The 13,370-nt window shown below is 41.7% G+C and overlaps 1 protein-coding gene across 3 annotated transcripts in view; it reads right to left on the reverse strand.

The window, feature by feature from the left end:
- Positions 1–183: 183 nt before the first annotated feature.
- The window catches only part of ITGAM (integrin subunit alpha M), a 55,075-nt gene continuing 41,888 nt past the window's right edge, over positions 184–13,370 (reverse strand). The window contains exons 15-30 of one of the 3 annotated variants that reach the window (XM_035718368.2): positions 9,876–10,006; positions 9,618–9,781; positions 7,591–7,745; positions 7,363–7,494; positions 7,112–7,185; positions 6,744–6,885; positions 6,530–6,652; positions 4,588–4,667; positions 4,198–4,281; positions 3,789–3,864; positions 2,987–3,094; positions 2,711–2,794; positions 2,468–2,581; positions 2,280–2,381; positions 1,932–2,042; positions 184–1,256 (exon numbers count right to left, since the gene is read on the reverse strand). In XM_035718368.2, coding sequence (XP_035574261.1) covers positions 1,185–1,256; positions 1,932–2,042; positions 2,280–2,381; positions 2,468–2,581; positions 2,711–2,794; positions 2,987–3,094; positions 3,789–3,864; positions 4,198–4,281; positions 4,588–4,667; positions 6,530–6,652; positions 6,744–6,885; positions 7,112–7,185; positions 7,363–7,494; positions 7,591–7,745; positions 9,618–9,781; positions 9,876–10,006 — 1,752 coding nt within the window. In that variant the 3' untranslated portion in view covers positions 184–1,184. The remainder of the gene's footprint in view (positions 1,257–1,931; positions 2,043–2,279; positions 2,382–2,467; positions 2,582–2,710; positions 2,795–2,986; positions 3,095–3,788; positions 3,865–4,197; positions 4,282–4,587; positions 4,668–6,529; positions 6,653–6,743; positions 6,886–7,111; positions 7,186–7,362; positions 7,495–7,590; positions 7,746–9,617; positions 9,782–9,875; positions 10,007–13,370) is intronic. The other 2 variants (XM_035718369.2, XM_035718370.2) reach the window with 2 other exon arrangements.

Below are 13,370 nucleotides of genomic sequence, written 5' to 3' on the forward strand. Positions count from 1 at the left end.
TCTTGAAAATACACTCTTTACTGGATGACTTTCCTTCCCAGCTCACATCTCTCCCCTATTTATTGAGGTCATTCCTAAATAAACAAGAATTCTTTCATTCAAATTTGTATCTTGGGTTTGCTTCTGGGAGAACTCAAACTTCTGAGAATATATCCTATAAATTATTTTTACACATACACAAAATTGACATATATTCAATTTATTAATTCACCATTGTTTGTTATTGCTAGAGGTTGGAAATAATATATCAAAGGAAACCGGTTAAATACCTTATATCCACCCACACAATGAGATATTATGCAGCTCTAAATAACAGAATGAAAAAATACTTTATGTCTTGATATAAAATATCTGAGCTATATTAATGAATAAAGCAAGATCCAGAACAGCATAAATAATACCTGTTCCATTTGTGCAAAAAAGTTTGTGTGTATGTGTTTGCATATACCTAGAATCTTTGTGGCAGAGACCCCAAAACATAACCTTGACAGCCTCTTAGGAGGGATTTGAATGGCTGGGAACCAGAATGGAAGGGAAACTTCACCACACATGCTTGCACATCTTTTGATTTTTGTACTATGGACAGGTTTATCTCTCTAAAAAATAAAAGTAATATTAAAATAATAAGTAAATGCATAGATAAAGCGAGGTACACCATTGTCCATTGGACCTCTAGTATGGAATGGGTGGACAGGCTCCCGGTAACTGACCAGATCCTGGCTCTACCATAGTTCCTCCATATGGTCTCCATCCAGCTGCACAGGATCCTGTAGGTCTGTGTCCTCGCTCATGAAAGGAGGTCCCTCTTCCTTCAGCAAGAGCATTTTCCTTTATGTTCACTCACAAAAGCTGCCATCATCTCTCAGGAGGTAGGCCCAATGGCACCTTCACCCACAGACAAGGAGGCCCGAGCAATTCCGTTCTTCCTGAGAGGTTGTACTGAAAGCACTCATCCCCATGCAAGAGACATCTGAGCCAGCACACAACTCATGCACATGCTTATGCACACACGTGCATAAACATACACACACATGAATGGAAGTCCAAGCTGTTCTTTCCTGAATGAGACACTACCACCTCACTCTCCTAATCGATGAGTCTGTCCAACAGCCTGGGGACCTGTGTGTTGGTCTAACCAAAGTCCTACTTGCTGCAGGAGAGGCCATTCAATGGGGAAGGAGCTGTTATTGGGGCTGGGCAGCACTGGGACCAGCTTCACTCATCATGTCCTTGTACTGCCGCTTGAAGAAGCCGAGCTGTGGAGGCAAAGACAGAAGAGTAAGAGCCACTGAAGCCAGGGAAGTGGTGAAGGCCATGCCAACCAGGAGGGGAGCCAGAGGGACCAGAAAGCACAGAGGACAATGTGGCAGAGCATAAGAGTCCTGGGGAAAACAGGGCAGGGAAAGAGATGGCATTGATGTTAGAGCCAGGAAAGAAAGAAAGAAAGAGAGAAAGAGGAAAGAAAGAAAGAAAGAAAAGAAGAAAGAAAGAAAGAAAGAAAAGAAAGAAAGAAAGAAAGAAAGAAAGAAAGAAAGAAAGAGAGAGAGAGAGAGAGAGAGGGAGGGAGGGAGGGAGGGAGGAAGGAAGGAAGGAAGGAAGGAAGGAAGGAAGGAAGGAAGGAAAGAGAAAGAAAGAAAGAAAGAAAGAAAGAAAGAAAGAAAGAAAGAAAGAAAGAAAGAAAGAAAAGAAAAGAAAGAAAACAGAAGGAAAAGAAAAATTAATCCCTTTGTAGTATCATTCTGTATCAGGGGCCATTCTAAGTGCACTGCCTTATTGGGTTAATACTCAGTTACCTTCACAAAAATGGTATTGATATTCTCCTTTTATAGCTGAAGAAACAGACTCTGTGACTTGGTGGGAGTCAAACCCAATAATGAGCTGCTGAGTAAGAACCAGCAAGGGAGAGGGAAGCAGAGAGGAAAAGGGGATACCTTGTACAGTCCAGCAGTGATGAGGGCCAGGAGCAGCAGGCCCCCCACCGTGCTACCCACTATAAGCGGAATAGGATTGTACACTTCATTTGGCTCCACTTTGGTTTCTGTCTGTGGCAGAGGGAGGAAGGGTACATCAGGGAAGATGACGAACTCCAGATTTCTGGGGGTTCCCCAGTCAGACCTTGTATACCCCTTGCACTCACTGAACCCAATGACTAACCCCTCTCTATGCCCTCATTCTCTCCTCTCCCTTCTCTATCTCTCTCTATCTCTTTACCCAGAGATCTCCACAAGCTCAGCCTCCCCTCCTCCCTCCAATAGTCCCTCTGGGTCAGAGAGAGATACCTGGGCCCTCAGAAATGCCTCCTGTCCTGGAAGCGGGGCAAACTTCGAATTATCAAACAAGACCTCTGCGGTGCTCACAACGTCAAGGTATTTTGCCGAAGTCTATGAGCGAGAAAGGATGAGAGCTAGACCCACAGGCCCCCTGAAGTATCGTGTCTATGCCCAACTGAGCCTTGGCTCTCACATACCTTGATATACCAGTCAAATGAGAGTTTGCCTTGGAGGGTGATATTGACTTTTTCCTGGGTGCCAAAGGACAGGATGTCACACTGGATTCTCTGGCAGACAGCAATAGAGCAGTTCTGGGGAAGGGAGAATGACTAAGCTGGATGCAGAAAATGCCCATGCACCCAGCCCACTCAGTTGACAGATAGTACTGAGCACCAAGGGAACAGTGCTGGGTCTGCACATGGTCCTAAGTTTATTCTCACCACAACTGGAGTCTTCTTAAGCTCCATCAGGAAGTCAGAGAGAAGGGGGGGCCTTTCCTCGGTGTGGCATGTTGTGGAGAGGTTCTAAGGAAAGAGAGACACGTGAGAAGAGAGGGAACTGAGGGCTTGTGGGTCCACCCTCATGGAAACTGAAATGACCTAGGTCCAGAAGGCTCCAAAATGGCTCCAAAACCCAACAGAGGAAACAGAGATTTTAGGAAAGACCAGGACTATGGTGGTAGGAATTGGGTCACTCCCAAACCCAACTAGACTTACCTGGGAAAAGGTGACCTGGGGATTGTCCCACACAGTCACCTGGTTCAGTTTGATAGGGATCCAGAAGACCACACTTATGGGGAGGCTCCTCTGCCCCAGGTTGTTAATCTGCACAGTGGGAGGAGAGTAGTGGATATAGAGCTCTGGCCTTTCTGTTCCCACCAACTAGAACAGCCTCCCCACTCCTGACAGCCCAGTACACCTAAATAAGCCCTCACAGACACAAGTAGCCTGCCTCTTAATGCTTTCTGGGAAGCAGAAGAGTGTAGGGGTTAAACACACATCTGAGAGCCAGACAGGCTGGTACTAGGGAGTGGCTCTTCCACTACTAGTGGTGAGACCATGACCATGTTCTGTTAACCTCTCTGAGCTTCAGTTGCTCCATCTGTGAACTAGAGATAATGATAGTTCTTCCTTCAAAGAGTCATTGTAGTGATAAAATGAGTTAATTATGTATGTGTGTTGAGAGACTCCTAACTCTGGAAAAAGAACAAGGGGTGGTAGAAAGGGAGGTGGGCGGGGGGTGGGGGTGACTAGGTGACAGGCACTGAGGCAGGCACTTGATGGGATGAGCACTGGGTGTTATTCTATATGTTGGCAAATTGAACACCAATAAAAAATAAAAAATAAAAATTATGTATGTGTGTGTGTGTGCGTGCTTGTGTGTGTATAGGGTGAGAGTGAGCTTGAAACAGAGCCCAGTACATAGTAGGCATCCGATGCATATCTCCCATTATTATTTCCCATTATTGTATTCCCATCATATTGATTTCCCTCCCTGGCTTCCTTCTCAGCTACCCACCTCATAATAATGCTCTATAATGTGGCTAGTCTTCTCCGCAGCTGTGAAGTTGAGATATTTGGTGGAGCCCTCATGGCTGATGGAAGAAAGAAGAAAGTACAAGAGGTGTCAGGACATCAGAGGTGTCCTGGGAGGGGGTCTTGGGCTAAGTATGTTAGGGAGTAAACAGGCACATGGGTAATGCCAACCTGAGAGGGTGCCAGTGGGATGGAGTGCAAGAGGCCATGTGTGTCAGACACACAGGATATGCTAGCTTGGGTTGTGCACAGATGTACAATCATGCGCACACATACAAACACCCACAAATACACACCCATGCACACATGTGCTAGACACACACACACAAATACACAATGAGCCATGTCCAGCCCAGTGATAAAGGCAGAGCTAAAGCCCTAGAAGCCAGTACCTGGTGACTACCATGAAGACAGTGTATTTCACAGGCAGCTCCAGTTGGAATTCAGTTTTGTTGGTTCTAGTTGTGTTGTTATCACTAAAGGGAAACAGAGAGCTTTTCTGTATATCTTTTCCACTAAATTATAATCTCTTAAAGGGCAGGAACAACAGCTGTCCTGTCCATCTCTGTCCCACCAGCAGCACTGGGCACAATGCCTGGCATATGGTAGGTGCTCAGTTGGTATTTATGAATGAATGAATGAATGAATGAATGAGTAAATAAATAAATAAATAAATAAATAAATAAATAAATAAGCTGAAAGGAGAACCATGGTTATAGGGCAGTGGTCCACACTGGGCAGGGGGTTGGGCCCTCAAAGTGGGGAAGCTGGACACAGCATACCTGGTCACATTGGCCTTGAGGAGTAGTTTGTTTCCAAAGGAAGCACCAGATGCCACACCAAATGTGATATTAAAAATGACCTGGAGTTAGAGAAAAAAGAGAGTGAAAAAAATAGAAGAAATAGGGCACCTGAGTGGCTCAATAGTTAAGCGTCTGCCTTCAGCTCAGGGCATGATCCCAGGGTCTTGGGATTGAGTTCAGCACTGGGCTCCCTGCTCAATGGGGAGTCTGCTTCTCCCTCTGCCCTTCCCTCCTGCTCATGGTCACTCTCTCTCCCATTCTCTCAAATAAATAAATAAATTCTTAAAAAAAAAAAAGAAGAAGAAACAGCGCAATATCTATCAACTAAAGAATGGATAAACCTCAGCAGTAAGAGTGAAATAAGTCAACCAGAGAAAGATAATTATCATATGGTTTCACTCATATATGGAATATAAGAAAAGGTGAAAGGCAATATAAGGGAAGGGGGGGAAAGTGAGCAGGGGAAAAAAATAGAGAGGAAGGCAAACCATTAGAGACTCCTAACTCTGAGAAACAAAGGGTTGCAGAAGGGGAGATAGGTGGGGGGGGGGATAAGGTAACTGGGTGATGGGCATTAAGGAGGGCATGTGATGAGATGAGCACTGGGTGTCATACTATATGCCAACATATAGTATTGGCAAATTGAATTTAAATAAAAAATAATAATAAATAAATAAAATTCAGCAGCAAAGAGAAATTAAATATTGATACATGCTGTAAATATGGATGATCCTTAAAAACATGATCACATACTATATAATCCCATTTATATGAAATGTCAAGAATAGATGAATCTAGATACAAAAAATAGATTAGTGGTTGCTTAGGGCTTGGAGAAATGAAAGAACTGGAGCTAAAGGCTAAAGAGAGCAAGGTTTTTTTCTTGAGGTAATAAAATATTCTAAAATCAATCATGTACAGATGCAATGAAACACCGGGACACCTGCACCCCGATGTTTCTAGCAGCAATGTCCACAATAGCCAAACTGTGGAAGGAGCCTCAGTGTCCATCGAAAGATGAATGGATAAAGAAGATGTGGTTTATGTATACAATGGAATATTACTCAGCCATTAGAAACGACAAATACCCACCATTTGCATCAACGTGGATGGAACTGGAGGGTATTATGCTGAGTGAAATAAGTCAATCGGAGGACAAACATTATATGGTCTCATTCATTTGGGGAATATAAAAAATAGTGAAAGGGAATAAAGGGGAAAGGAGAAAAAAATGCGTGGGAAATATCAGAAAGGGAGAGAGAACATGAAAGACTCCTAACTCTGGGAAACGAACTACGGGTGGTGGAAGGGGAGGTGGTGGGGGGTTTATTGAACACCAATAAAAATAAATTTATAAAAAAAATAATACTTATAAGAAGAATCTGGACCCAAAATAAGAAAGAAAATTAAAGTACATTGAAACTAATGAAAATTAAGAAATATATAAGAATGTACATAACAATTAAAAGTAAGCACTTAATAAAAAGAATTGAAGAAAATAAATGAAAAATAAAGAGAGAACAAAGTAAAAAAATTAATAAATAAAATCAATCACGGTGATGAATGGAAAACTCTGTGAACATACCAAAAGCCATTGAATTGTGTATCTGAAATGGGTGAATTGCATGGTATATGAATTATATCTCAATAAAAATTTTTTTTAAAAAGGAGCTTCTATTTTATTTTTTTGTAATAATAAATTTATTTTTTATTGGTGTTCAATTTGCCAACATATAGAATAACACCCAGTGCTCATCCTGTCAGTGCCCACCTCAGTGCCCACCACCCAGTCACCCCCACCACCTGCCCTCCTCCCCTTCCACCACACCCCTAGTTCATTTCCCAGAAGGAGCTTCTATTTAAAAAAAAAAAAAAAAAGAATTCAGAAGAAAACAAAAGAGAAACAGAGAGACAGCCCAACCTCTGAGGAATTTGGGAAGATGGGATGGTTTATGCTGCAGCTGCTATACTTCCAGCCCTCAGGCCCATTAGTGGAATCGTCAGACTCACAAGTCAGGCGCCAACGTCGCCATGAGAGCTGCTTCTGGAAGACAAGGGGAACAGAGGTAGTGATGTCAACCACCTCCTGTGGGGACATGGAAAGCAAAGTCAAAGTCTGAGAAGGATTTGGCTACCTGGACCACTGACAGCCTCCGATAGGACAAGCCAGGTGGGTAGAAGAAGGTAACCTGAGTCCTGTAGGAGTCCTCACCCTCGTTTCTCACAGTCAGTGTCACATTGAAGTCTTGAGAACTGCCCACCACCAGGGCGTCTAGGCTGTGGAAAGAACAAGCCAGGCCATGAGATGCTGAGGGCTTCTATGTGGCAAGTCTGTCCTGGTAGGAAGGAGCTACCCTTGGAGAGAGAAGACAATGAATGGGGCAGCCACACAAACACCTCTGAAGGAGCTGCTCTGTGCCTAGCTCCCTCAGGGGTCAGGAGAAGAACAGAGTACCAGGTTGTGGTGCAGATTTTCAGGTAGCAGTGAGGAAAAGAAACTCACCCCATAAAACTGAAGGTGATGCTGAGGTCATCATGGCAGATGCTGTCATTGCCACAATTCTGCTCAAAGGGAAACTACAAAAAAAAAAAAAAAGAATATGATGAAAGGAAAGGAAAGAATGAAATGATGTGAAATGAACCAATAAAATAAAATATTGAAATAAAATTATGTGAAATGAAATAAAATGTGCTTCATTGATTTGACCTCTGGGCCCTTCCATGCCCCTGCAGGATCCCAGCTTGAGGACTCACCAAAGCTGTGAAGAGTCTCTGAGCATCCACAGCCAGCACTGGCTGGAGGTTCTTGAATGAGGGCAAGGATGTCCCCACCAGAGAGTAGTTGAAGTGCAGGATGATGGGGGTCACTGAGTCCTCTACACAATACTGAGAGACAGTAGGGGTTTGAGGGTCTGCCTTCCTCAGCTACCCAAGCCCAACCCATGCCTGGAGGACCCAGGAGTGTGGCCAACCCTTGCTCACCACTAACAGCAGCTTTAGGGCTTCACATTCCTGATTCAGCTTCATGATCCTTGTCTGTCTGCGTGTGCTGTTCTTTGTCTCATCAAAGACAATTCGAGGATGTGAGACACTTGGTTCCAGAGTCAGGTCATATGTGACAACACTCTGAATCTCTCCTGAAGGGGCAGGGCCGCATAGTGATGAGGAGCCCAGCTTTGGAGTCAGACAAGCTATGAGTTTGAGGCCAGCTCTACTGTTTTCCAGCCATATGACTTTGGGCATCTTATCTGACTGACCTTTTTGAGTCTCCATTTCTTATTTTTAAATTGAGAATAATAACTATTCCTTCATACGGTGAAAATTAAATGAAATAGTGTCCATAAAGCACTTAATATAGTGCCTGCCACATAGTAAGTGCTCAATAAATGGTAGCTATTCTGTTACATACTAGAAAATTAAGTATATTTTCCTAGATGCTCTTATTTTTTTCTCTTCATCTTTGATCTTCAGTAGTTTGTGCCTTGCTATGGTACAATGTATGTTTTATACATTGGTAGAATATACTGTGGTCTGGTTTCCTTTATATTTATCCTGCTTTGATTTGGCAGAGAATCTTGATGTCTTTCATCAGTTTTAGAAACTGTGTACCACTATTTGGTTGCTTCTTTCTTATTCTCTCTCTCTCTTCATTTTGGAATTCCAATTACATGTTTATTAAATTTTTCACCATGTTCCATATGTCTCATGATTTTTCTCTGTATTTTTCATCCTTTTTCCTTTCTGTGTGTTAATCTAAATATTTTCAATTTATTTATGTCCCAGTTCACTAATTCTCTATCTGCTTCTAACCTACTATTAAGTGTATTTATTGAACTCTTAATTTCAGTGTATTTTTCAGTACTACATTTCCATTTCACCCTTTTTATGAATTCCAGTTCTTTTCTGAAGTTCTCCATCACTTCCTCTTTTTTCTTGAAGATATTAACTGAAGTTATTTTTTAAATTCCTAATAATGGGGATCCCTGGGTGGCGCAGCAGTTTGGCACCTGCCTTTGGCCCAGGGCGTGATCCTGGAGACCTGGGATCGAATCCCACGTCGGGCTCCCGGTGCATGGAACCTGCTTCTCCCTCTGCCTGTGTCTCTGCCTCTCTCTCTCTCTCTCTGTGTGTGTGACTATCATAAATAAATTTTTTTTAAATTTTTAAATAAATAAATTCCTAATAACTCTAATTTCTAAATCACCTATGAGTCTATTTATATTGTTTCTGTTGGTTGCTGGTCTGAATAAAAAGACCAAGTTGCTTACTGATGTCCCTGTCAAATTTCTGTTTTCCCAGCACTGGAGAGCTGAATTTCTGCTCAACTCTTTAGTTTCTATCATCTACTGAATTTCTTAGAGTATTGACCTAGACATACATGGCTTAGGAAGTCAGGCAACAACTTGAGAGGAATGTGTATGTAGGTTTTGGGGCACCTTCTATGCAATTCTCTATTTTCTAACACTTTGCGCTCAGTGTCTAGCCATGCTGGCTACCCCAAACTGACTCCTGTCTCCTCAGCCCAGTAAGGTTACTGCTATTAACCTAATTTTATTCCCTCCTCATTTCTCTCTAGTACTATCATTACTATTCCTCCACACCAAAAACAATGCTATTCTTCCAGAAAAAGAGATAAGGAAGAAGTCAAGTTAGTTGTAATAAAATGCATGTCTGAATGTTTTGGGAATTTGTGTTTAGCTTCGTCAACTCAACCTCCCCTTTAAATGAGTTATCTCTTGAGTTCTAAAAAAATCCTATTTAGTTTACAGGTGTGGGGCCATTGCTTCTCTGGAGAACGGAATGCCACATGCTCACTTTTCAGTGGGGTTTATTGGGCCTCTCCATCCAGCCAAAGAAGTGCCTACTCACTCCAGTCAAGCTTGGAAAAGGCTGTCAGAGCCTGTATGGAAGTTTGTTCTGAACTGCCAGAAGGCTGGGAAGACTAGGCTGGGCCACTCATCAATGTCTCTAGTCATTTAACCCCTTCAGACTTACCTACCCAGACTCACCTTCTCTTAGTCGGTCCCGTGTGTTCTTGCGGACACGGAGGCAAACTCTGACCTCTCCAGCAGTCTGGCCTCTCTCCACCTTTTCCTGACACACAAACACCTTCCTTGCCACTTCCTTGGGTATGAACTCCATGGTCACCTCAAGTCTCAACACAGGCTGAGATCTGTAGAGACACCAGAGGGCCATCAGGGGACTTCAGACAACAAAGCCACTCCTTAAAGGGAATATATTTGGTGTGCTCTAAAAGAAGTTCTCACCTGACCAGCAGCGCATGGCCGTGAGCCCCTATTGCCAGGTCCACTAGTCCATCCATTGTGAGGTCCTGGCCCCCACTCAGTGACTGACCAAAATACTGGAGCTTGGGGGAGATCTGGGAGGCTTCGATTCGCTGAGGGTAAAAAATAAGAGAGAAAGGGAGTGGGGAAGAATAGGAAGTGTGTAACTCAGTTGCCCAGAATGATGCAAGGACAGATTGTCTGGGCTCCACTCAAGTCTCTTTTCCTACAACTTCTCAAGGAATTAGGGCAACTATTCAGCTTTAGACCATAGCCTTGAGATGACACCCAAAGTTTCCATCAATTACCTAAGTTTTCAGAAAAAAAAAAAAAACAGTTCTACAGGAAAGAAGTGACATAGCATGCTATTTGACTAGGTGAATATCATTTACATGTTCAAGATAATACAAACACTAAATATTGATCTTACCAAAATTCTCATATAAATATAAGGAGTAGGGCAAGAGGGTGAAAGGTCCGAGGGGGCAAGCTCTCTGAAAGAGAGCTCAGTCCTCACCTCCCATAATGGGAAGTCAATGGTAAAGCAATAATCAAGAAGCAGCAAAATAATCATGTCATTGGAGTATGGAGAATTATTTTCACACAATCAAGTATGGAGAATTATTGAAAAAGTTGCAAGAATGTTCCCTCGAGAGAAGAGATAATGAAGAAGAAGTCACAGTGTGAGTGTGGTGATTGTTATATTTCATAATTATACTTTAAGAATAATTTTGACTCTTTAATATGTGTGCAAGTATAACACTGTAAGAACAAACAAAAAACAAATAAATTAAAAAGAAATTTTAAAAGTGATTTTGTTATGTACTTAATGCCACTGAATTGTATACCTAAAAGTGGTTAAGATAATGAATTTTATGTCGTGCATATTTTATCACAAATTTTCTTAAAAATCACTTTGTTGGGGCGCCTGGGTGGCTCAGTGGTTAAGCGTCTGCCTTTGGCTCAGGTCATGATCCCAGGGTCCTGGAATCAAGTCCCATATCAGATTCCCTGCAGGGAGCCTGCTTCTCCCTCTGCGTATGTCTCTGCCTCTCTCTGTGTGTCTCTCAAGAATAAATAAGTAAGATCTTTTTTAAAAAATGACTTTATCAATTAAAAGGAAGGATGTGAAAACATGAGCTGCTGGGAATGTGCTATACCTTAATCTAGCTGGTGCTTACTTGGCTCCACAGGTATGTGAAAATTCATCACTTAAGATTTGTGTATTCACCAAATGTACATTATACCTCAAAATTTTTGAGAAAAATTTATGGTACTCTGTTGGGAGGAAGTTTTGTTTTGCAATTAGACATAATATAAAATTAAGTAGTTGGGAGACACTGACCACTCTCATCCCTGATCATAGAGAAAAAGCAAGTAAAAAATACAAACACTAGAACAGGATAGGATAGTAGAACAGTAGAAAAGAACAGTATGTCCTTTTTGCATTATTTTAAGTTTTGGGTCTGGAGTGTATGTGTGTGTGGGTCTGTGTGTGTGTGTATACATAAAAAGCATACTCCCATTTCCCTGTTTTCCTTTGCAGGATGAGTTATGATGCAAATAAGAGCAGAAAACTAGGGTTTTCACTGCGTACTTTAGATTGATAAATTCATATAGCATGTCAAGCTTTTGTAATAACATAAAGTAAAACCAGAGCCTTCACATCCCATTTACAGAGAAGCAACAGGTTTCAGTGAAAGAGGCCTAATTATTTTTTTAAGATTTATTTATTTATTTATGATAGACATAGAGAGAGAGGCAGAGACACAGGAGGAGTGAGAAGCAGGCTCCATGCCGGGAGCCCGACCCAGGACTCGATCCCAGACTCCAGGATCGCGCCCTGGGCCAAAGGCAGGCGCCAAACCGTGAGCCACTCAGGGATTCCCGAAAGAGGCCTAGTTATAATATTCACACAATAGTGGAAAGAAGCTCCATGATGCAGAAAGAAATAAGACAGTGGTTCTTAGCTCTGGCAGCAACTAACAAGTGTCTTTAAAATACCAGAGTGGGTGTTGTATGTAAGTGATGAATCACTGAGTTCTACTCCTGAAACCAATATTGCATTATATGCTAACTCAATAGAATTTAAATAAAAGGACTGAGTGAGGGGCACTGAGGGGGGCACTTGATGGGATGAGCACTGAGTGTTATACTGTATGTTGGCAAATCGAACTCCAATAAAAAAAATACCAAAAAATAAAATAAATTAAAATTTTTTAAGAAAAAAACTAATAAAGATATAAAATTTTAATAAATTAATAAGTCTAGTAAATCAATAAAACACTGGAGCCTACATGGTATACTATTTATATGAAGTTCTAGAATGGGCAAAACTAATCTATGGTGGAAAATAATCAGAACAAGGATTTCCTCTGGACCAGAGTGAGGTCAGAAATTGACTGGATAGGGGCAGGAGGAAACTTTCTGGAATAGTAATTATGTTCTATAGTTTGATAGGAGTGTGGGTTACACAGGTGTATGCATTTGTCAAAATCATTGAATGGCAAAGGATATGTGCATTTCCTGTCTATAAATGCTATCTTAAATACAATGGTAAGCAAATATTGAATTCCAATTAGTGATATACACACTGAAGTAGTTGGGGCATAATAACTGACTTTGGGATGCATTAAAAAATAAAAAATTTCTACCCATGATGGATGGGTAAAAATAGGACGAACAAAAGGATGGATCTGTGATAACAAATCTAGTCAAATGTTCATTGTAGATTCTAAATGGTAAGTATATGGGTGTTCATTGTACAATTTCTTCAACTTTACTGTAAATTTGAAATTTTTCTAAATAAAATGCTGGAAACTACTGATAGCTGGGGCACCAACCCCAGACCAATTAAATTGGAACCCTTACTAGCAGCCTAAGCATCTGTGTTTTTTAAAACCTTCAAGTGATTTCATTGTGTTGGTAGGATTGAGCCTCTGGCATGAGGCACTTGTCAGGAACAATGTGGGGGCAGAGAGAAAAAAGACATAAGAAAAATGGGCCTTTCCAACTTGGGCCCAACAGAATGGCTCCTGCAAAGAAGGGTAGCAAAAGGAGAAGGGCCGTTCTGCCAGAGAATACACCATCAACATTCACAAACTATCCATGGAGTGGGTTTCAAGAAGCGTGCCCCTTAGGCACTCAAAGAGATCCAGAAATTTGCCATCAAAGAGATGGGAACTCCAGATGTGCACATTGACACCAGGCTCAACAAAGCTGTCTGGGCCAAAGGAATAAGGAATGTTCCATATCGTATCCACGTGAGGTTGTCCAGAAAACGTAACGAGGATGAAGATTTACCAAACAAGCTCTACACGCTGGTTACCTACATACCTGTCACCACTTTCAAAAATCAACAGACTGTTAAGGTGGATGAGAACTAATCGCTGATTGTCAAATAAAGGTATAAAACTGAAAAAAAAAAAGACATAAGAAAGATGGGAGGCTGGAAAAAAGCTAGAGCCCCAAGTGGGA

The sequence above is a fragment of the Canis lupus genome, chromosome 6 (assembly GCF_003254725.2).
Source record: "Canis lupus dingo isolate Sandy chromosome 6, ASM325472v2, whole genome shotgun sequence".
In the NCBI taxonomy this organism is placed as follows: domain Eukaryota; kingdom Metazoa; phylum Chordata; class Mammalia; order Carnivora; family Canidae; genus Canis; species Canis lupus.